The sequence below is a fragment of the Heloderma suspectum genome, chromosome 2 (genome assembly GCF_057233095.1).
Source record: "Heloderma suspectum isolate Gila_16-S chromosome 2, 16-S_ref, whole genome shotgun sequence".
In the NCBI taxonomy this organism is placed as follows: Eukaryota; Metazoa; Chordata; class Lepidosauria; order Squamata; family Helodermatidae; genus Heloderma; species Heloderma suspectum.
The window spans coordinates 209641630-209665485 of record NC_139459.1 but is presented as its reverse complement, the minus strand read 5'-3'; the positions used below and the strand labels follow the sequence as shown (position 1 = coordinate 209665485).

Here is a 23856-nt window from a genome sequence, read left to right as displayed (position 1 = left end):
AAAGCCCTTCCTGCTAACCCTGATTGGGCAAGTTTTGACATATGTGAGAAATTCAAATAAGACTTTCTAATCAGACTGGGAGGTCAGCTGTTGTGTGTTCCACCATGGGGTAAACATTGTGCTTCTCCTTGATGATTTGTCTAAGATAGCACTAAGTGTTCATTTTGGTGTGACTTGAACAAAGGGCTTTGTAGCTGCTGCCATGTCCTCTGGCACATAGCCCTCATAGGAGGGGCTTCTCTCGCTTGACATGAGCCACTGACCTTATGGTGGAGAGAGCTTTCCAAGACTTCTCAAACCCACTGAACATTACCCTTTCCTGCTGATCCACGTAGGAACAAATGATGCTGCCAGATGCAGCTTTTGGTGTATTGCAAGTGACCATGAGGCTTTGGGTAGGAAGGTGTAGGACCCTGAGGAACAGATGGTGGTTTAGTCACTTGTTTCTGTTGGAACCCCCTAGCCTAGGGAGAGGAAAATATAATACCTGAAGTGAATGGCTGTCTATGCAGAGGGTGTCATTGGACAAGGTTTGTTTTCTTCAAACATGGTCTACACTTGCTTGGTGAAAGACTTTTGGAGATAGGTTGAACCTCACAAGGACTGGGAAGAGTATGTTTGGCAAAAGTCCTGCAAACCTGCATCAGGAAGCTTTTAAATTAAATCTTGAGGGGAGGGTGATGAAATCCAAGAAGACAGTACAATGCCAAATACTGGGGACAGGAACATGAGTGAAACTGGGATGGTGGTGCAAGTACCCACTAGGATGCAAGAAAAAACAGAGTGATCAAGAAGACCATACCAGTGCTTAGAGTATTGGAAATAGGATGAACCTGACATCTTAATATAGGAAGGCAAATACGATTTAATAGGCATTACTGAAACTTGGCGGGATAAGACACATGATTGCAATGTGGGGACTGAAGGGTATAATTTATTCAAATAGAATAGACCAAACAGAAAGGAGGAGTAGCATTATATGTAAAGGAGGTATGGACCTGTGAAGAAATCAGTGAATCTGAGCTTGGGAAATTGGTTGAGAACATTTGGGTAAAAAGGGGGGGGGGGAGAAAAAGAAAGAAAGAAGCATAATAATGGCAACATCATTGTGGGAATCTGTAACAGAACACCAAACCAGGCAGAAGACTTGGATGATGTCTTCCTAGATCAGATTGCCAAACTTTCAAAGAGGAGACCCCTAGCATTAATGGGAGACTTCAACTACCCTGACATATTTTGGAAATCAAACTCTGCTAAGAATGAAAGGTCTAACACATACTTGCCTTGCCTTGCTAACAAATTCATCTTCTAGAAGTTTGAAGAATAGCCAAAGGAATCGGCTTTCCTAGACCTGAACCTCACCAACAGGGAAAAACTGGTTAATGAGGTGAAAATAGCAGGAACTTTGGGTGGAGGTGATCATATCATCTTGAGATTCATAATACTGGGGAAAGGGAAAGCTGAGCTTAGTTAGACCTGCACCCTGGCCTTCAGGAAAGCTGATTTCAGCAACTTTAAGGAAATACTGGGCTGGTTCCCACAAACCATTCCAATGAGGAGGGAACATGGGAAGTAATGCCTTTATTAGGACCAACCAAAAAATTAGAGAATAGTCAACAAGCTCTGTAGGTCTCTTCTTCAGTTGGATGTTACGTTAACAAAAACAACAAAAAAGGGGGAGGGAGCGTTTGGGGGAGGATGGTAGAAAAGTCCCAGTGTAGACTGTGGTGTAATTTAAGAAATATAGAAAATGTAGAATTAAAATGAAAACGTTTATTTCATGACTCATTGGATTATATGTATGGGTGGGATCATGGTATGTGTGTTACAGGTTTGTATTGAGGCTCCCCAAATTATTATTGGAAGCTACATTTGTGAACAGTAACTGCAATTAAACAAACACTCTGGTTCTGGCACAGTTTCTCATTTCTCTCTTTCTTGTGTATCAATAAAGCCCACTGGACCAGAAGTCTCCCTACTTTTCAGTCCCTTAACCCCAACCTGTAACATGAGACTCACCTTTAATAGTTTCCATTTGCATGGTTTGTTTTTCTCCTTCCCTATCCCATTTATACCACCTGCACAAAAGGATGGTGTGTGTTTCTAGTGCAACCCAGTTGTGGACCGCAGCTCATCACCTGAAAACCAGTGGACTGGGCAAATGGTGAAATAAAGGGCAGTATCCAATCCTGCCTGTCCACATGCAAGGTGCACCACTACTTCCATTCCACGTGCAGCCAGCCCCACAAATTCCATCACACAAGCTTGCGCAATGGTGATTTAGCACTTCTGGGGGCAAGCCCCCAAACAATCAGAAATGCTTTTTCTGTAAGGGGGTAGTTTGGGGGAACTCCATTATGCGAGCTCTGATGACCTAATTAGCTCCGAGTAATTAGGAACACCTAATTACTTTGAATGAGTTCAAATCTGAAGGGCCAGATGAACTGCATCCTAGAGTAATAAGGGAATTGGCAGAAGAACTCTCAGAACCACTGTCTATTCTCTTTGAGAAATCATGGAGGACGGGGGAAGTGCCAGATGACTGGAGGAGGGATAATGTTGTCCCTATCTTCAAAAAGGGTAAAAAGGAGGAACCTGGGAACTACAGACCAGTCAGTCTGACATCCATCCCTGGGAAAATTCTGGAGCAGATTATACAGCAATGCATCTGTAAGTACCTTGAAAACAATGCCGTGATTACTTGAAGCCAACATGGATTTGTCAAGAACAAATCCTGCCAGACGAATCTGATCTCATTTTTTGATCAAGTCCCCTCCCTTGTGGACTGTGGGAATGCTGTAGACATCATATATCTCGACTTCAGCAAAGCTTTCGACAAAGTGCCCCATGATATCCTGATGAGCAAACTAGCTCAAAGTGGGCTAGATGAAACAACGATCCGGTGGATCCACAGTTGGCTACAGAATCGGACTCAAAGAGTGCTTATCAATGGGACCTTCTCAAACTGGGGAGAGGTAATGAGTGGGGTACCGCAGGGCTCAGTCCTGGGCCCAGTGCTCTTCAACATTATTATTAATGACTTGGAGGAGGAGGTGCAGGGAATGCTGATCAAATTTGCAGATGACACAACATTGGGTGGGATAGCTAATACTTTGGAAGACAGAAACAAAATTCAAAGTGATCTTGATAGACTGGAGTGCTGGGCAGAAAACAAGAGAATGACATTTAATAGGGATAAATGCCAAGGTCTGCACCTAGGAAAAAGAAACCAAATGCACGGTGACAAGATGGGGGATACATGGCTCAACAACACTACAAGTGAGAAGGATCTTGGAATTGTTGTCGATCACAGGCTGAATATGAGCCAACAATGTGATGTGGCTGCAAAAAAGGCAAATGCTCTTTTGGGCTGCATTAATAGAAGCATAGCTTCCAAATCCCGGGAAGTACTAGTTCCCCTCTACTCAGCACTGGTTAGGCCTCATCTGGAGTACTGTGTCCAGTTCTGGGCACCACATTTTAAGAAGGATGCAGACAAACTGGAGAGGGTTCAGAGGAGGGCAACAAAGATGATCAGGGGACTGGAAACAAAGCCCTATGAAGAGAGACTGAAAGAACTGGGCATGTTTAGCCTTGAGAAGAGAAGACTGAGGGGAGATATGATAGCACTCTTCAAGTACTTGAAAGGATGTCACAGAGAGGAAGGCCAGGATCTCTTCTTGATCATCCCAGAATGCAGGACACAGAATAATGGGCTCAAATTACAGGAAGCCAGATTCCGGCTGAACATCAGGAGAAACTTCCTGACTGTTAGAGCAGTATGACAATGGAACCCATTACCTAGGGAGGTAGTGGGCTCTCCCACACTGGAGGCCTTCAAGACGAGGCTGGACAGCCATCTGTCAGGGATGCTCTGACCTGGATTCCTACATTGAGCAGGGGGTTGGACTCGATGGCCTTGTAGGCCCCTTCCAACCCTACTACTCTATGATTCTGTGACCTGCCCCTTTCCAGAAATGAGCATTTTGGGTTGCCCCTGGAAGGGCTAAATTGCAGTTGCAGAAGCAGTGCAGGCTGCACAACAGAATCAGTGGGACTGGCTGCCCACAGCCAGTCACCATTGGATACTGCCCATAGAACATGTGAAGGCAGAACCATATATTCATGTTTACCGTTAACATCACAGGGTAGTAGCGTGAAGAAGCAATGTGCTTTGCAGCACTTTTACTGAGAAATCGGAACAGTTTGAAGCTAGAGTGTGTGGGGAGAAAAAAGGCCTTAAAACAAGTGATTACTTTAAAAAAAATCTGTCTTTAGGGGAACACAGTGGCTACTTCTCTTTAACGTCATAAGAAATGTAAGACCACTGCTTGTTACAAATGGACTATTTGTGTAGTCCCTGGTCACCTATTTTGAAGGGTTATTTTGACATTATTACTTCTCAGTTGAATAAGCAAGCCATATTTTGTATGCTTGTTGCTTCTTTAACTGTTCTGGTTAAAATCCAATTCAGAAAAAAAGCAGGGATTCTTAGGAGTCAAGCTTTATCCTTTTGCTGTTTGTAATATTGTTCTTGACAGAAACAGGTGAAGAATAAACATTTTATTCAAAGTCACATCTGCGATTCATGTTGCTGTCATTTGAGAAAGACATTAGATTTTCTGTATTTGGAGAGCTCGACCCTGGGGCCTATTGAGAGCAGGAATTCTGTGTTCACACCTCTGTACATCCATTTGCGCTGACAATGCGTTAAGTTCTAGGAAGCAGGTAGATAATTTAAAAGAGCACGTACATCAATAAATATTAAGGAGTGTTCCAGTACAATGTTTTCCATATAATAACTTCCTTCCAAAAAGGGGCAACTACTGGGCAAAAATGTATGCTTAAAAAAAGCATTAACTGTGTTACACCTCCAACAATTAGCTGATTTAGACAAACCTTTATTAAAGAGATGTTGTGGTGTCCAGTAGACACAAAACAAAAGTTTTTGCTGAATAACCTGAGATACATAGGTGCATCAGATACAGACACCAAAGCAATCTAGGATATTGCCTAGCTTAATATGGGTCTGCATTTTTCATTACCAGTTTTGAACTTCTTACTGTGTAAAAAATAATACGTCTTACCTGAACCAGCATTGGTTACACTAAGTCTGTATTGTATGTGAAGAAAGGATGTTGTTAACAATGGCCTTACCTCACAGGGGCCTTCTTGAAGAGGTGAGGGTTACATTACTGCAGTCTAAGAGGCATTCACTTTTCTTCTGTTGTTAAGGTCATGCTGGCTGCTTCTTACTGGTCACTTCTTGCACCTGCTATTGAGATGGCTGAAGACTCTGGGAAGTTCGGGGCCTTTGCATTCTTCCCTGTAGCTGTTGGCTTCACTCTGGGAGCAGCATTTGTGTACTTTGCTGACCTCCTTCTCCCTTGGCTGGTGAGTATCTATTTGTCTCTAATTCTGGTGGCCAGGAAAGTCAGTTTTCTACTCATATGTGCTGGAAGCTGTGCTTGTTTGAACAGCTAAAAACTACAATACGCAGTAGTCTGCCCCCGCCCCATTTCCTCCTAAAGCCAGCGTATGAGTTTGGGAGATTGGGGGTGCTGGCAATGTCTCTTTGATGCCTCGCCTCCCATTCCAAATCTTAAAGTTACTTCATTAATCCGTATTAAAAAGTTGCTATAGGTTTCTTATCAGGCATGCAGTTCCTCCATATACTGAGGATGTATCCAGCAGTACAGGTGTACCATAGAGGCTAAGAGACTGAGCTAGGAATCAGGAAGCCCCTGGTTTAAGTCTCATCTCTGTCATAAACTCACTAGGTGACCTTAGACAAGCCACTCTCTCAGCCTCAGTTCCCCCCCTCCAAAAAAACCCTGCAATAGCGGGGTAGTACTACTACTGACTTTACGGGGTTGTTCTAAGAATTACATCTAGGTAATGCATGTGAATCACCTTAAACACTTGAAAGTGTGGTACAGATATGAAGTATTTTATTATTAGAGGCCCAGGGGGGACATAAATAGATTAGGGGAGCTGTATCTCAGGTATGCGAACCGAGAACTACCGGAAGTACAAGCTGGGTTTCGAAGAGGCAGAGGAACTAGAGATCAAATCGCCAACATTCGCTGCATCATGGAGAAAGCAAGAGAATTCCAGAAAAACGTCTATTTCTGCTTCATTGACTACGCTAAAGCCTTTGATTGTGTGGATCACAACAAACTGTGGCAAATTCTTAAAGTGATGGGAGTACCAGACCACCTTACCTGTCTCCTGAGAAACCTGTACCAGGGTCAAGAAGCAACAGTAAGAACCAGAGATGGAACAGCCGATTGGTTCAAAATTGGGAAAGGAGTACGACAAGGCTGCATATTGTCACCCTGCTTATTTAACTTATATGTAGAGTACATCATGAGAAATGCCGGGTTGGATGAATCAGAGGTCGGAATTAAGATTGCTGGGAGAATTATCAACAACCTCCAATATGCAGACGATACCACCCTAATGGCAGAAAGTGAAGAGGATCTCAAGAGCCTCTTGTTGAGGGTGAAAGAGGAGAGTGCAAAAGCTGGTTTGAAACTCAACATTAAAAAAACTAAGATCATGTCATCTGGCCCTATCACTTCCTGGCATATAGAAGGGGAAGAAATGGAAGCAGTGACAGATTTTACTTTCTTGGGCTCCAAGATCACCGCAGACGGTGACTGTAGCCATGAAATTAAAAGACGCTTGCTCCTTGGGAGGAAAGCTATGGCAAACCTAGACAGCATAGTAAGAAGCAGAGACATCACCTTGCCGACAAAGGTCCGTCTAATCAAAGCTATGGTTTTCCCAGTAGTAATGTATGTCTGTGAGAGCTGGACTATAAGGAAGGCTGAGCGCCGAAGAATTGATGCTTTCGAACTGTGGTGCTGGAGAAGACTCTTACGAGTCCCCTGGACTGCAAGGAGGTCAAATCAGTCCATCCTAAAGGAAATCAACCCTGACTGGTCATTGGAAGAACAGATACTGAAGCTGAAGCTCCAATATTTTGGCCACCTAATGCGAAGAGAAAACTCCCTGGAAAAGACTCTGATGCTGGGAAAGACTGAAGGCAAAAGGAGAAGGGGACGGCAGAGGATGAGATGGCTAGATAGCATCACCGATGCAATGAATATGAACTTGAGCACACTCCGGGAGAGAGCGCAGGACAGGAAGGCCTGGCGTGCTATGGTCCATGGGGTCACGAAGAGTCGGACACGACTGAACGACTGAACAACAACAACAACATCTCAGGACAGACCATAGTCAACCAGAATGGTTTATATCAGAGAGGCTGTCCCCTTTCCTATATCCTAGGTTGCTGAGTACTTGTCTTATGTAAGCCTGGTCCTAACTTGGCCTCTGACCAAGAGGAAGCTGTGTCACAGGATAGAGGCAGGCCAAGACCCAGAGAGTCACAGTGTCCATCAAGTATCAGGGCAATCCAGAAACACAGGGTCACTAGGAGAAGCTGAGGTCAAACATGTTAAGAGAGTCCAGAAGCAGGCACAGTCAAATAGCAGACTTGTTCGCCAAAGCCGAGGTAAAACCCAGCAGAGCAGTCTGAAGGCAGGTAGAGTTCCAGGAGTGAGGTATTAGCTGGGATCCAAAGGTCAGTAGTGCAGGAGGTAAGATCGAGGCATTGTGCTGTTCCAGCAACTAACAGATCTCAGCTGGAAGTGTATTCCCTTATGATCTTTGGGCCTAGGCTGCGTGACACGCAGCACAGAGCTCCCTCCTTATGAAAATGTAGGCATGCATAAAGACAAATTTCAAATGGTATAGATAAAGCCAGGTCAGCTTTATTCTGAGGACTACATTTTGTGGAGGAATGTTATACAGCGCACACTTTTATTGTTTCTGGCACTAACTTTGATAATAGTTTGGGGCATACGAGTCCACTTTTAAATGGCATATTACAATTAAATGCAAAAATTAACTCAAAACAATGATTAGTAAGTATTCTTGAACAAGCAACACACATGTCCCATGCTGACCAAACATCTTTTAAATGAAACCACATTTAAATATTTTGAGACGCATCTTTCTTAATGTTCCTAATTAACTACACTAGTAACAGCTTCTAGGTCAAGGAAATGTCTGTTTCTTAACCAATAGTTTTGCCACCTTTAGACAGAAGAGTAGCTTCTGCAAAAATAGCTTGAGTCATTTTTCTTCAGGAGGCTACTTGATGAATCCTTCAACTTACAGACAGTAGACTTTGTGTGCTTGACAAAAGCTTCCAGCATCCTGTAAGCCTTTGATAATCAAAACTAAATAACTTCAGGATATAAATCAGATGGATGCCAGCAGAGCACAGTACTTTAAAATCAAATATAATGAATAATCTAGGGGAAAGGGATGTATGCAGATCTACACTCCTACAAAACTGCCTTAGCCTTGCTAGGTGGGCATCCTTCCCTCAGCTGAGGAATAGCCCAGGTTATATTACCTGGCTCATTAGTTAAGAGCCCACAGGCAAGATACACATTTCAGGTGTGATTGATAAAACTTGTGTGGCTCACTCACGTGCTCATCAGTTTAACATACGTGGAATACCTGGGGCAGTGTCCGCTGCCATTGCATTCGCTCTCATTCTGTTGTGCCAGCGGGACCGAATACTAGCACAACGCGGAATTATTGCTTCCTAGAGTAAGCCCCAAAATGAGGGGAAATGCACATTTTTGGATTGGGACAGGTCAGTGGAGCTCCCTTCTGTAAGCTCCATTGATCCGTTCCATTTCTGCTCATTTCCATGAGTGTTTCTGCTCATTTCCAATTGTTTTGAGAACCACTCATTGTGCTGGCAGAGGATCCTGCTGGTGCACATGGACAATAGGATATTGCCCTTAGGCTGGACATTGCTGGAGGTTCTTGTTTTAATTTTAGTTTAGTTATACGTATGTGATCAGTCTTTAACTTATTGTGAGCGTTGTGGGATACAAACTGAAACCAAGTGCTTTCCTTTTGTCGTTTGTGTGATAGAGATCTTGGGAGGGCCCTCAAGGCACCTGTGCTGCTGTAGCAATTCCTTGTACCAAATCATCATATCTGTGCTGCTGCTTCTGTGTGCTTTGGTGGGTGAAATGAAGCAGATGAAGTGGCTATTCCCTCCCCAGGGTTCTGCTCAGGCAGAAGCAAGGTGTCTGTCATTTTCCACGGATGATGTAATGAAGTTATGTTTAAACATATATCTCACCGGCATATCTCACCGGCAGCCCGCCTGCTTATATTGCTCTTTGCTTTGGAGTTACGTGAATTAGAGAATGCAACCTGCATTTTAATTTCTTGTTTAGTAGGTTTTGTCCTCTTTTCCCCCTTAAATCGAAGAGGTGATTTTAGTTGGTGGAGGTGGAATTTCATGATACAATATAAAACCATAGATTCAGTAAAACAATACAGTAAAAATATAGAGGCAATAAAATAAGTAAAAATATAGAGGCAATAAAATAAGTAAAAATATAGAGGCAATAAAATAAGTAAAATATAGAGGCAATAAAATACAGAGACCCTAGATTTAAAACATACTCACCTTTAAACAGAACAAGCACTTAGCAGGCAGAAGCCTGCTGAAATAGAAATGACTTCGCCAACTGGCAGAAGACATCTGGAGATGGGATGACTGGCACTGCACAGGGCAAGGTGTTCCTCTGAGAAGCCCCTGACCTGCGTCACAATCAACTATGCCTCTGCCTTAGATGGGACAAAGTGAACGGCCTCTCCTTCTGATTTAGGAGGTGGGTAGATTGGTGTGGGAGATGATCTTTCAGGCATCCTGGACCCAAGCCATTTAATGGTGATCATCAACACTTTGAATTGTTCCCAGAAGAAAATTGGCAACCAGTGCAGATGTTGCAGGAATGTGATCTCATGGGCATGCACGCACTAACAACCTTGCTGCTACCTTCTGGACCACCTGCAGCTTCCAAATGCTCTTCAAAAGTAGCCCCGTGTAGATTACATTGCAGTAATCCAATCTTAATGTATCTAAGGCATGTCTTACATAAGCAGGTCTGATTCACTCGGGAATGGGTGCAACTGGCACACTAGCCTGATCTGGGCAAAGGCACTCCCGGCTACCGCTGCCTCTTGGTCATCCAGGCGCAATGCTGAATCCAGGAGCGCCCTCAAACAATTAACTTGATGCTTCAACCTCTTCCAGAGCAGGTGTAATACCTATTCTGGCATCTCTCTGCCTCCTGATCAGGAGCACCTCTGTCTTGACTGGATTAAACTTCAGTTTGTTCTCTCTCATCCTGGCCATTAGTGCCTTCGGGAACCAGTTCAGAACTCCCAACAGCTTCAGTGAGACCTGTGTTATTGAGGGAGAAGGCCAGTATTCTCTGGGGATGATTAAACCATTAGCATGGTGACTAGCGTCTAAAAGTCTGTCCTCCTGCTCACCCCAAACAGGTCTTATATATGACTATCCCAAAGACCTCAGGTCTTTATGTGTATTGAGTGTGATTTGCAAAGTACTTGCTGTTGCTGCCTCCCCCTGCCTGAAGGCCCTTGGGGCAGCGGGAAAGCACTCCTGAAGTAGGTCCTGGTAGAGTGTCTTCTCCCACTGGGGCCTATGTCCTACTCCAGTCCTTGGTGGAAAAATGATGCTCTATGTGTGAGTCTTTCTGTGGAGAAAGTCCCTGGCAAACTTAAAATAAAGGAGTCACTTGGTTTCTGATACAAAAGTTACTTTTGTAGAGGAAATTTAGTCTTGTGTGAATAGGTTGCACAAACCTTTGTTTGAACTTCAAGAGGGCTTTGCCATGAATCCCTTCGGTAGTTATTAATATTGTATTTTGATTCCTCTTCTCAAGATGTAAATGGCTAGGAAGCTGTTCTAGCCTCCCTGATAAAACTAATGACTGCAACTGTTCAGCCACATTGGACAATTTGTTTTTGAGGTTTTAATATGAAACCCAGAGACAAAAACAGCCCCCAGATTCTTATGTTTCATTAAAACCTGCACTAGTTATCTTCAAGCTGCCTGAAAATGAAAGGGACAGTAAATTCTCCCTGCTTCCTAACATCAAGAGCAAATGAGTTGACAAGCTCACAAGCAAAACCATTTGTGAATCCAGAAATCATTATAACATTTTACCATTCACACATTTCGTTGTTGTTGTCAAGCGCTTCAGAGTACATCTTCCTTAACATAAGAACATCCTTCTAAAAAGTTTTCCTGCAGCATCTGTCCTCTTAACAACAATGTATCATGATATTCTTCTGAATTCCCTTGCTGGCATTGAGCCCATTACCATAGTTGCTCCAGGACAGTGAAACTTGATTCTCGAATTTTCTCCCTACTTTTTCTTCGAGCTCATTTAGAGAGAGGATTTGATGCCTTCTGAGGAATGCATTAAAATGTCCTTACCTCCACCAAACAGCTCGATTAGTTAATAAAAAGGAAAAAATGGAGCAACATGCCATGAATTAAAAAATAAAATGTGGTAAAAGACACTAATAAAAGATGGATAGTAGCAGAGGATGCACCTTAATCCATAGCACAAATGAACTCTGGATGAATGTAAAATAAGGACACTGGTTACCTGGTCTGTTCATGTGAACATTGTGACATGATGTTATTGAATTACACACTTACACACACTCGCACAAGGTTGGAGTCTGTGGGGTTTGATGACAAATTAGGGCTCATGCCCTATTCAGGCGTTGATTTATCTCACACAGTTGGCATTGTGTGAGGGGGAGTGGGGATGAACACGATAGCTCCACACCCTCCACTGTCCTTGTTGCTCTCCCTGAGTTGGAGGGTGACTATCTGCAGCAGGGAACTTGCTGTTGTCATACAGGTTCCCCATGCAATTTAGAACCCCTGAAAAACCAGGGCTTTTAATCGCACAGGGAGCCTGCACGAATAGAGCAAGTTCCCCGCTGCAAACGGTTGGCCTCCAACTCATGATGGGTGGTGGGGAGTGGAGCTACTGCCCTTGTCCCCGCTCTTCCCTGTTGCTGGTGATTTAGAATGGGGGTGGGCAGAAGGTTGATCAGGATCTAATGGCAGATCTCTGGGTGATTTGCAGTGGATCGCCAAGAGTTTCTGACTCCCAATATTTTAACGGGACCAAATAAAAATGCAAGAAAAAAAATCGCTGGTACGGCTGCCCTTGGCTTAATGAATTAATGTATTCCTCATCTGTGAAATAGGAATACTAATTGATTGCTTCTAGCCAGGTCTTCCTTCACCTCTGTTGACCAAGTTAAGAGAGATGTGTTAGAATCCTTGATCTCTGGTCGCACACAAGTAGATTTGTATATATGCCAGTGAAATTGCAGAGAATACTGGCCTTCTCCCTTAATAACATAGGTCTCACTGAAGCTGTTGGGAGTTCTAAACTGGTGCCTGAAGGCACTCATGGTCTGGATGAGGGAGAGCAATATGAAGCTTAATCCAGTCAAAACAGAGGTGCTCCTGATCAGGAGGCAGATAGATGCTAGAATAGGTATTACACCTGCTTTGGATGGGATTATACTCCCCTTTGAGAAATATGCCAGTTCATAGGGTGCACTAGATAATTGACTCTCACCTCTGAAACACCCTTTTTTGTCTGTTTCTGGCTGGTAGACCTGTGGATTCTAGTAAAAAAAGCCCAAAATAGATCCTGCAAGCCTGAAGTCCGCCCACCCCTGATTAAGAAAACCTTGATAAGGCTTCAGTGAACTCTGATTCTGTGGAGGCTCTTCCACAGGTGTAGACTTTCTTCAGACATGGTGTATTGGTTGGATAAAATACCATTGCTTAATTAACACTATGTTATAAGAAGTGGTGATATGGGACAATATGTTGCAACATATCCTCAGCCCCTGATGTGAGTTCCCCTGATCAGGGCTCCAGCCAGCTTAGAAGCTTTTAGCGCTATTTGGGCTTGCAGAGGTGTTTTGTGTTGGGGGGGCTTTCCTGCCACCTGAAACCTTCTTCCAATCCTCTTGTTGCTTCTAATGGAAAATGTGTGTGGTCCTTTGTCTATCAGTTGGGAACCAAAATGGAGCCACCCAATAAAAAGGTAATCATTTATGCATACTCCAAGACACCTGAGGATGCATAGACTACCACCTTATGATATTTGGGGTACTTTAGCCCCTCCCCCTTTCTGTTTGGCCCTGTCCCATTTTGCCTTTGGCTCCACCCACCACTGGAATGTGGCCCCTGAATTTCGCCCACAGGCTGAAAGAGGTTCAACACCACTGTGTTTTAAGAGTACATATCTTAAGGCTGCTTACCCCAGCATGGTGCCCTCCAGCTGTGTTGGACTGTAACTGCCATCATCCCCAGCCAGCATGGCCACATTGGGGAAAGCTGCCTCCAGGTAAGCAAGTTAGCAAATAGAACCTTAGCTGAGATATCTAGGTGAGCTATAATATTTATATCTGATAAGGTCCTTCCCCAAATATTCAGATAAAATATTTTCCAGTGTTTTAAGTGGAGAGAGGAAGTTGGCAAAACAGGTGCTGCAGATCCTCCTGTTGTAGATACTGTCTTTTGCTGTACAGCAGATGTCTGGATTACATGATGATCTTACAGCTTTGCTTATGTTCAGGGCTAGCGCATTGCCTTTACGAGAGAGAAATGGAGCCTGTTTTAGGTCAATACTTCCTTGGGCAGTAATTCAGTACTCTGTAATTGTACATAAACTCTGATAACAGTGAGTTAACAGGGTGCTTATTACCCAAAGTGCACAGCTCAACAGAAACAAAGGATGAATATTAATGCAGGCTGGATTCTGGCCTGATCAATGTGAATAGCATAGAAAATGAGGTAGTGGTGACGTATGTTGAATTTCTATGGTCGTAAAAGAGCATTTGTCGTTGGCGGTGGATTAAGATTCTGAAAGCTCGTGATACTGACATCTATGAAAGATCACCTTTGTTTAGTCAGGGATGAGAACTATGAAAGCGGGGGAGGGCATCTGTGTTAGTTTAGATTTTGTTCCTCCAGGCGATTCAATGAATGGTCTGATATAGTGTCTGCATGTGTATAATATAAAGTCTCCTATTACATTTCACAGCTTTTGCACACCCTGGGGATGACACACTTTCTCTCCTTACCAGCACCTAGTTGAATTTTGCAAGGTAATGAGGCTTAATGTGCAATTCTCCTCTGCCTTGGAGCTATGCTGCTAATCTTCCTTTCACTTGTTTAAAATGCAGCACAGTCCGAACTCTCGGAACAGCAGAGAGGTCCTTGTCAGCACGTAGGGTGAACTGCTTGATTCCACTGATGGCTGTTGCTCTCATTTCCCATGAAGCTTGCAGTTGCTTGAATCTCTCTTGCTAACACAGGGGTATATGGCAGCTCTTCCATCGCTTTATTTAATGATGGGCTGTGCACATCGCTGTGTGTGTTCTGAAGCATCGACCATTTAGCAAGTGGTAGCTTAACATGCTGTGCATGTAACCACTTCGTGATCTGGTTATCTGTATCATCCTGTTAAAAAAATGAGAACTTTACTGAATTTCCAGCCTTGAAATCTGGGAAAGGAGGGTAAAATTCTATCTCCTGCTTGGCGACATGATTCAGATAACTGGCCTGCACATTGGGGAATAGCCAACTTTATTTCCCCACACTATATTTAGAAAGGGGTCAGGGTTCCCTTATTAAGCATTACTGCCAAGGCAGTGTATAAGATCTGGCTTTTCCAGAGTGGATTCAGTGCTGTACGTAGGTCAGATGGAGAGTGAATACAAGGAGGAGATAATCTTTTGAGAAGAAAACAAATAGTCAAGTATTCTTCTAGGGTATAGCACATTCCTTTTTCATTCCTTCTGAAGCATTAAAAGCCTTACTAATTCATTGTTGGAACTTCTCATGATCTGGAATATTTGTAAGCTTGCAGCACATATCAGAAGAGCTGTTGCCCTCATTGTGCTGGGGAGAACTCAGGCCCCTAGGGATGGCTTGAGAGAGATGCCCAAGGTCACTCAGATAGTGGCAAATGGTACTTATTTAACTTCTGTTGCTAAAGCAGCTCACACATGTGATGCATTTCTCTTCCTAATACCTTTGTGAAATAAAGCAAGGTTTTCATCTTGTAGAGAGGCATGTCCCTACAGTTCCGACTTTGGAGAAGGTCTGTTACATTTCATTGCTTTTGATTTGCAAGACCCAAGCATATATGGGATGCGTCAGACTACGTTGGTTCTCCCTCCACTTTCCTCATCACTCCAGGTGATTGATGAAAGCAAGCATCATCTATGTCCGTGATCTTCACTATTTTTTCAGTCAGGAGACATTTCTGCTCCAGGCACCACCACTGAGGCCACCACCTGGGCCATAGGGGCCCTTTCCTCTTCCCACACCTTTGGTCAAGCAGAGATGCTGTGCACTGGACTCAGCTGGAGGCCTTTGGAGGCCTCTCTTCTCCTCCCCATCCCGCTCCCCGTCATCCAAGCAAGGCCTCATCAGCCAGTCACCAGGCAGGCAAACTGCAGCAGGCTCATTTGGTTTTTGGATTGGGATGGATCTTTTTCTTGTATCTGAGAGAATGCTCTGCTCTACTTAGTGCTGCCAAATCTCCCAGCACAGATCCACACTGCTCCCTTTCTTGCCCACACGTTCAGTCTTCCCTCCATCTCCAGCACTGCCTGACCTAGTCTGCTGTAGCTAGCCAGTCACACAGCTCTTTGTCACTTGGGCTGTCCCCCACCAGAGGTGATAGGCTGATTGCTCCTGCAATTAGCCAATTGCTCCCACCCCATCCCACCCCACCCCCACCCCCACCCAACTTAAAGCTGTTGACCCGCCTCTGAAGTCTCTTATGGTAGCCCACATCATAGCAGCTGTCCTACTGCTAAAGCAAACAACAAGGCAAAGCTAGAAGGCCCCGGTGTGAATGAGCTGCTCTGTGTGTGTGTGTGTGTGTGTGTGTGTGTGTGTGTATGAGAGAGAGAGAGAGAGAGCGAGCGCGAATGGGCTGGTTCACATGTCCTGGTAAGTTAATATGGGTTAATTCACCTGCAGGGTTCCAAGACCTGGGTGCCGGCCACCATTTTGAATATGCAAGTTGTGGCATGTAAATCTGGGAGTCCCGTGGATTGTTGTAGGGTTAGCCAAGGGTTGTTTAATCCTCAAATAACCCACAATGCTCAGGTTCTCATGACAAGCTGCCGTGTGCCCCCAACAGAGGCTTGCATATTCAAAATGGTGGCTGGCACATATCTTGGAGCCCCCATGGGTGAATTAACCCATGGTGGCTTACTGTGACATATGGACCAGGTCAGTGAATGAGAGAGGCTAAAAAAAGATACTGTAGACTGGAAAAAGTGCAGAGGAGGGCAACTAGTTAAAGTGGCTGGAACAACTCCCCTATGAGGGGAGGTTACATCAGTTGGGATTGTTTAGCGTGGAAAAAAGGTGAGTAAGGGGAGACATGATAGAGGTGTACAAAATTATGCATGGTGTGGAGAATGTGCATAGGGAGACATTTTTCTGCCTCTCTCATAATGCTAGAACCTGGGGTCATCCCATGAAGTTGATGGGTGGGAGATTCAGGACAGATACACAGAGCATAGTTAAAGTATGGAATTCGCTACCACAGGATGTAGTGATGGGGTTAGAGAAGTACCTGAGGGAGAAGGCTATCAGTGGCTACTAGTCCTGATGCCTATGTGCTACCTCCAGTACCAGAGGCAGTAAGCCTGTGTGCATCAGTTGCTGAGGAACATGGGTATACAGAAACTGACAGCAGCAACCAAGCAAAACCTAGCCCGTATTGCTGGCTACCACAGAGCTCTTCCTTGCCTCTATTCTTTCCCCCCTTTCTCTTATTCTGTGGGACAAATCTAATAGAGCTTAGGGACCTTCCTGCCTCACTTGCTTTTTCTATGGAGAAAGTAGACTCATGGCCAGTTCCTAAGTCACATAAAGCTTTGATTTAACAACCAGTCCCATAGCAGGTTTTCCCTCTGGTAAGCACAGGCCTAGCTCTGCTATGCTACAAGAACTGTGGGCTGGTTCAAATCTAATGGGTTTATAAAGTCGGGAATAAGTATTGGGTCTGTACAGTCCCACTCTGATCCCTCCTGTGTCAGCTTTGGCATTTTGGTCCTGGTTAAAGTTAATGCATTTCCATCTCTGGAGGTGTTCAGAGCACTGACTGGTCTAGTTTTATTGGATGAGTTTTGGTTGTTGAGGCCAGAGGATGTGGGCAAGGTTCTTGGCCAAGTCAAGCCTTAAGGTGCTGCTGCTGAATGCTGGTTGGCAAAAGTGAAGGGTGTGTAACCATTTGCAGTTTTGAACAGGATGAAGACGCTGACTTGGTATGTATAAGAGAGGCCTGGTTGGATAAAAATGGAGGGGTGACCCTAAGATGTGTCTTCCAGGCTTCCGGGTGCAGCACCATCTTCAGGTTGAAAGGGGTGAGGAAGTGGGCTTACTGTATTACATAAAAATCCATCTCCCTGCTCAGATACTCCCTTCAGTAGCTGATTGCTTTTGAGTGTCTGTACTTGGCATTGGGGAATGTAGATTTGGATTATGTTACTGTACTGACCACAGTACAGTCTCCTTGCCTTAGCTGATGGAGGTGGTGTTGAGGGACCCCAAGGCTTGGGGGATTTAATAAAGTTTTGGGGAACTTTACTATTCACACTGAGACTGTCTTGTCTGCTGCAGCTCAGGATTTTATGACCACCATGGCAACCATGGGCCTATCTCAAATTATATCTGACCTAACACATGTGGCAAGACACACATTGGATTTGGTCTTCTATACTGGGGTGGGAGATGGTGGTATCTGTGGGTGGAGGACCCAGCAATGATCCCATTGTCATGGACAGATCACTATCTGATCAGTTTTGGACTGTAGGGGACTCCACTCTGCAGGGGTAGAGGAGCAATTTGGTTATCAGCTCCTGAAGACTGATGGATCCTGATTTTCCTGCTGTTCCTCTGAGATTTTTCCCACAGACTTGGCTCGTGGTCTTGTCAAAGTCCTGTTTGATGCCTGGAATCAGGGGATGCCTAGGGTCATCAGTGAGTTTAGCTCCTTGGTACTCCAAGGAGTTGAGGACCATGAAATGGCAAGGTCGACAGTTGGAGCAGAGATGGAGGAAAACCTGAGGTGAATATGCCTGAACCCAGCTTGGAGCCCATCTTAGGGCCTATACTGTGGTGGTTATGGCTGTGAAGCTTCTTTGCCACTGCTGTGTTGGCAAAATGACAGCCAATGGAGTTTTTTTTGAGAAGCAAGGGGCCTCCTGTGTACAGGCCTAGTAGGTCAGGTCAGGGATGGGTGAAGACAGATCGGGATCTACAGGTAGAAGTTTGGTGATGGACAGTAGATCAGTAAGGGTTTCCAGTTCCCCATAGATTAAAAATAGCAACAACAATACCGTACCCTTTAACTCCTAAATTAGGCAAGAATGTTGGAGGGAAATAGGAGCTGACTGGTATGTGAAAGGATTTGTGTGCAAGCTCCAGTTCGGGTACTGAAAACAAATTCCTGGGCTGTACATGATCATACCATAGTTTGGGGCATAAGAAAAGAATTTATAAAATTTGGGGGAAAGTAAGGGAGAGGAGGAGTTCATAATTTAATTATCTGACCCCTGGAGGTCCTCTGACAACTGCTTTTCTTTCCTAATATCAGTGTCACTATTTATACTGTCCCGCCACCCCTAGCCATAAGGACTAGTAAATTGAGTGTTTTTAAACAAAGAAACGAAAATAATTCTGCATTTTGACTTTGTCTTCCACTGCAAATACCTAGACTTCAGTACAATGCCAGCCATAAGTTGTTGTTTTTTTAGCTTGGCCTCACCTATACTCTCATTCTGATTCAATTCCCCAAGCGCCATCACTTAAGTAGCCAAAATAGCAACTTCCACACAGAAGAGGGAGGTATTAGGAGATTCGGAGTCACCATAAGGTTTGCAGAAGTATAAACAAACCTTGTGGTAGGGGGGACCCTAAAGGCAGGGGGGACTTCAAAATGGCTCAGTGAGGACAGGCTCAGTATCCACAGAATTCTGACTGACTGAGAGGAAAACCTGAGAACCAGGAGGGAGGGGGAATGGTATGGAGTGGCTGGAAAAGGAGGACTGAAGAAGAGAGGCATAGATGAAGGTGTCCACCCATCCACTAGCTCTCTAGCCCACCAGCACCCATTTATTCACGTACTCTGAGCAGCCTTCTGCCTGAGAAGAGGGAGCTTTGAAGCCCCCCTCCTCGGAGACCTGTGCATGCACAAAGACACTTCATTTCTTTATGGAGGGCCCCCATTTGTTTTATGTATTCATCATCGACTTAAGTTTAAGAAAGGGCTGAGAAATGCTTTTGAATAATGATTGCAACAGAAACTGCCCCCCCACCACCCTGAAAATAAAATGTAAGGTTTCCAGTTTATTTTAACATACTAATCAGTTGGTTTACTGGACTGAATTGCTGCACCTATACTGGGCTATAAGCACAATTATTGAGGACAAAGTTTACAAGACACGTGCAGAACACTTGAACCTGCCTGCCTGCTCCTCCAGGCACTTGGAAGCAACTTGCACTTGTTACGCTCAAAACATGTTATGCTTATTTATCTAAAAGCCATTGGAAGGACACGGAGAAGGGAGGAAAGCAATCATGAAACATGTCACCATAATGCTGTCATTGCCATGAATGTGAGATAGCATTTCCATCCCCATAAGGCTGATTGCTGAGGGAGATTATAGCTAGCTTCAATCTATATCTCTCTCATGCAACTGACAGCTTTTATTTTTTTTAAAGCAGCCACTTGAACTGCTGAGATTTCAGGTGAGGAGGAGAAAAAAGGAAATGGGGATAAACAAATTGAACCAAAGGGATTCAATTTACATTTTTATTTGTCTGAGTCAGAGCTCAGCTTCTCCAGTCTCTATTTCCTCAGATTGTTTTCCCCTTTGGCACAATAATAAAGTATAATTTTCAGTGAATTTTTTGGAGGCTCCCTGGCATTCTGCCCAGGTCTTTAGAGAAATTAATTTTACTCTAGTAACTGAGCAAATCTTTCCAGGGATGCTCACACCTTCATGACAGGAAATTTAGTATGATAGTTGCTTTATGAGCATGCAGTCCACACCAGTGCAAGCAGCCAAGCAAATCCAAACAGAAGTCCATTTCTCTTGCTTGGAGTGAGAGCCACATGGTTTTAAGTCGGTTTTGCCCATGTGCGAACCTATCCGTTTCTTCCAAATTTGAGAACCCATTTCCACTAGTCAATTGGATCAGATTTGGTTGAATCAAATTTGACTGCTCTTACAAACTTTGAATTTGATTTAACTTAGAATTCGATTCACTTGATGTTAAGCAAGACTAGATCTGAGCTCTGCTTACTACAGCAAAATGGGACATTGATAATTGCAAAAAACAAAGATGAATGTAAGCAAAGGAACAGAGTGGGCCTTAGATGTTCTTACCCCTTGAAGAATTAAGACAACCTGCTATCCCCCACTCAATGATATACAGAAGTGTATACAGAAAAATGGTGCCCTGTGAAATCTCTTGCACAAAGTGAGTACTTCCATGTTGATTTGTGCCTGAAAAAGAATACTTATTTCTAAAATGAGTTGTAGCCCCATTGGTTTTTATAGGTATTAAAAAGTGAGCACTCATAAAGCCAAGTACAAGTGATACTCTGCACCAGACTTAAAGCATGAATCCCTTTCCCAATCACAGTTCTGCTTATTAATTACTGAATTATTTGACAAACACATGATGTCCCCCAAAGACATTTCTACAAATCACAATAGATAGAATGCCCTGGCTTGGTGGGTCACAAGGTATGCAAGCCTGCTACAAACAATGATCTGCTTCACATGTCACAACAACCCATGGTTTTTTCAAACCTGGATTGTTGTAAACGAAGCAGGAGTGAGTGAGCGTGCTGGTTCTCGGCGCCCAAATGCTCCCACTGCAGCTGGGCAGAGCTAAACAACTCAGGGACACCCTGTTCCTGGGTTGTGAATCATGATGTACAAACTATCTGGGTTGGCGTCCCCCCAGCAACTCAGGATACCTGGTTTGCACATCATGATCAGCAACCCAGAGATGATAGTTTAGCTCCATCTGGCTGCAGTGGGTGTGATCAGGTTGCAAGAACCAGAGCACTTGCTTGCTCCTGCTTTGTTTACAACAACCCAGTGTTTGAAAAAGAAAAGGGTGTGTGTGTTGTGATGTGTAAACTGGGCCATTTGGTTTGATTTCTTTTTCTTTTAAAGGGTCTGAACATGTGTGTCAAAAATGTGAGTGAAGAGTGTTAATGATATATAGGAGCCGGCTGGGAATTGGGTTCTACTAATCCAAGCCTGTTTTACTCGTTAGTCGTCAGTCTGTATCCTTGCTTTTTACTTTACCATTTCCTGGTCTATAAATGTAGAGTTTGGGCCCAGCACCTCTGCAGGGGCACCTCCAGCGGACATGGGGATTTGGAGCCTGAGGGGGAGGAGGCAGAGGGGTTCACAGAGATGTCAAAGTAGCAGGAGATTAGCAGATCCAGAGTGGAGGTTGTCAGGTGCAACCTCATCAGCTGGAAAGTCAGGGCTGTATTCACCTGTGGGAATGCCAGAGCAGGAAAAAGGGGGGGGGAGGAGGAGCTAGAAATATGAGATCCCAGGGTGAGATGTCGGGCTAGGCGAGAGGAGCTATGTCAACTTACAAAGTGTTCCAAAAGGCTGGATGCACAGGAAAGGTCCCTTGGAAAGACCCACCCTAAGGGAGGGGCTTAACCAGTCACTCAGGTTGTCGAAGCGATGGCTGTCGCCAGTTTTCATTGCAACTGTCCAACACAGTGCATTAGCCAAAGGGAATTGCTTGTAGCCTAAGTGGTCCTGTATTATTCAAAGCTGTACAATGGATTACGATTGTAACCTGAGGCACTGCTGATCTAACTGCAGTTTGCATAATAAAAGCAATTGTTTTGCACTTCAACTTTTCTGATTGATCACAGAGAGAGACCTGAGGCTGGGCACTTGACAGTAAAGTAAAGATGATGCTGATCCTCCATTCTGAAGCACTTTAAGAATGTTGGAATAAAAGGATCAATATTAAAGGCCTTTGTGGGATGGTGTTTTTCCCCCTTCTCTCTCTCGTATTCATTCTTGCTTATTTTTCAAAAAAACAACTGCTTATGTCTTGCATTAATGGTAAAAGTAGTTAGACAATGGAACCAGTTGCCTAGGGGGTGGGCAGGCTGTCCCTCACTGGAGGCCTTCAAACAGAGGCTATATCAAGCAGAGGGTTGGACTAGATGGCCTCCAATTCTGTGATTCAGTGATATGCTTACTGAATAAGCATTCAGTATATGCTTCAGTGATATGTTTTGTTTATCCAACTTGGCTGTAGGTTTCCATAGTGCCTGCATGCTCCAGACTGTGAAAGGCCAGGCTCAGATATCTGGTAATCTGTTTACATGGAACCCTGTATTGTCTACTGACTAGCACTTCCCCAAGATCTCAGGCAGAGGTCTTTCACATCACCTGTTACCTGACCTTTGTTAATTGGAGATGCAAGGGATTGAGTCTGGACTATTTCCATGCAAAGTTTGTGCTCTGCTCCTGTGCTACAGTCCTGCCCTCCATACCCATTGCTGTCTTTTTATTTTAATTATAAATACACAAATGTGAGTAGAAATAGCTTCCTATAATAGTTCTGTAATGTTCAGGCAAGTTCCTTCCTCACATTTTCCATAACTGACACAACAACTATTGTTTCTCAGTCATTTCTATAAATTGCCTAAATATTTTCACCTACAATATAAGTGACTATTTTATCATGTTCCCCCACACATCAAAATGATTCATATAATTTCTAGCCCCATATTATTAAGGTGGAAAATGTACTTCAGCAGTGTACTTGGAATCCTATGCTAATGTAATGGGAGACGATTTCCCTTTGAAAAGGTATTCTTCGTAACCTGTCACAATCAAACACAATTTGTCAATTTTCTTTATCTTGGCTGTCTTCCACAATTTTACATAACAATTAAAGAAGCAGGAATAGTACTTTTCCGACATTGTAAACATCTTTGCTGCAGTTAACAGATTTCTGCCCAGTTCTTCAAAAATATTTGTAATGTGACCTTTCGGATATCCTGATACAGTGTTTTTCAAACCATGTTTCTTGGGGGTTTTCAAACTCTTTAGGGGCTCCTTAACGAAAAGAGCGGTAATGGCAGACAGCTTCCTTGAAAGACAGATCAAACTTCTTCTCCTGCAGTGTGTACCTGCAGTGCTGTAAGGCTCACACTCAGTCCACATGGGCTGATGGTACGGCCCAAGGCTCCAGTACAACATGGTGAAGTGAGCTTGTGAACCAAGTGCATGTGCCTTGGGTCATATCCGCATCATATGTGTTCTATGTCATATACTATTAGAAGGGTGACTTGGCAGAGAAGTTTGGCTGAAAGAATTCCTTTATGACAGTCAGAAAACCACTGCCTTAATAGAATAGTTAAGGGGACATGAATGGATATCACTTTGTTCAGTGGTCTGAACTACTTTTTCCAAATTTCTTAACTGAAAATGGCCACCATATACATGAATAATTCCCCACCTGGTTATAGCCTCTCCAGTATTGTCAACTATGTTTCCTGTAGCAACATAAAAGCCAATGGCTGGAAGTTATATCGATTTGCAATACACCTTTCTGTTGTCAGTACAGTGAGAGAAAATGCCAGTACCAGTCCAAACCTGATTCAGTCCTTCAACCATGATTTCAATCTCCCATATTCCAGTTGCTCATAAATTGACACTTTCCTATTTTATTAGTTCCCACAAATATTTTAAGAATATAAGAAGTGCCGTGGTCAATCAGACCAAGGGTCCATCTAGTCCAGCATTCTGTTCACACAGTAACCAACCAGCTGCCCACGGGAAACCCACAAGCAGGACATGAAT

General features: G+C 43.9%; 1 protein-coding gene across 3 annotated transcripts in view; it reads left to right on the top strand.

The window, feature by feature from the left end:
- Positions 1–23856, top strand: part of SLC39A11 (solute carrier family 39 member 11) — a 598886-nt gene that overhangs the window by 27681 nt on the left and 547349 nt on the right. For all 3 annotated transcript variants that reach the window (XM_084837550.1, XM_084837552.1, XM_084837553.1), the window contains exon 4: positions 5236–5394. In XM_084837550.1, coding sequence (XP_084693676.1) covers positions 5236–5394 — 159 coding nt within the window. The remainder of the gene's footprint in view (positions 1–5235; positions 5395–23856) is intronic.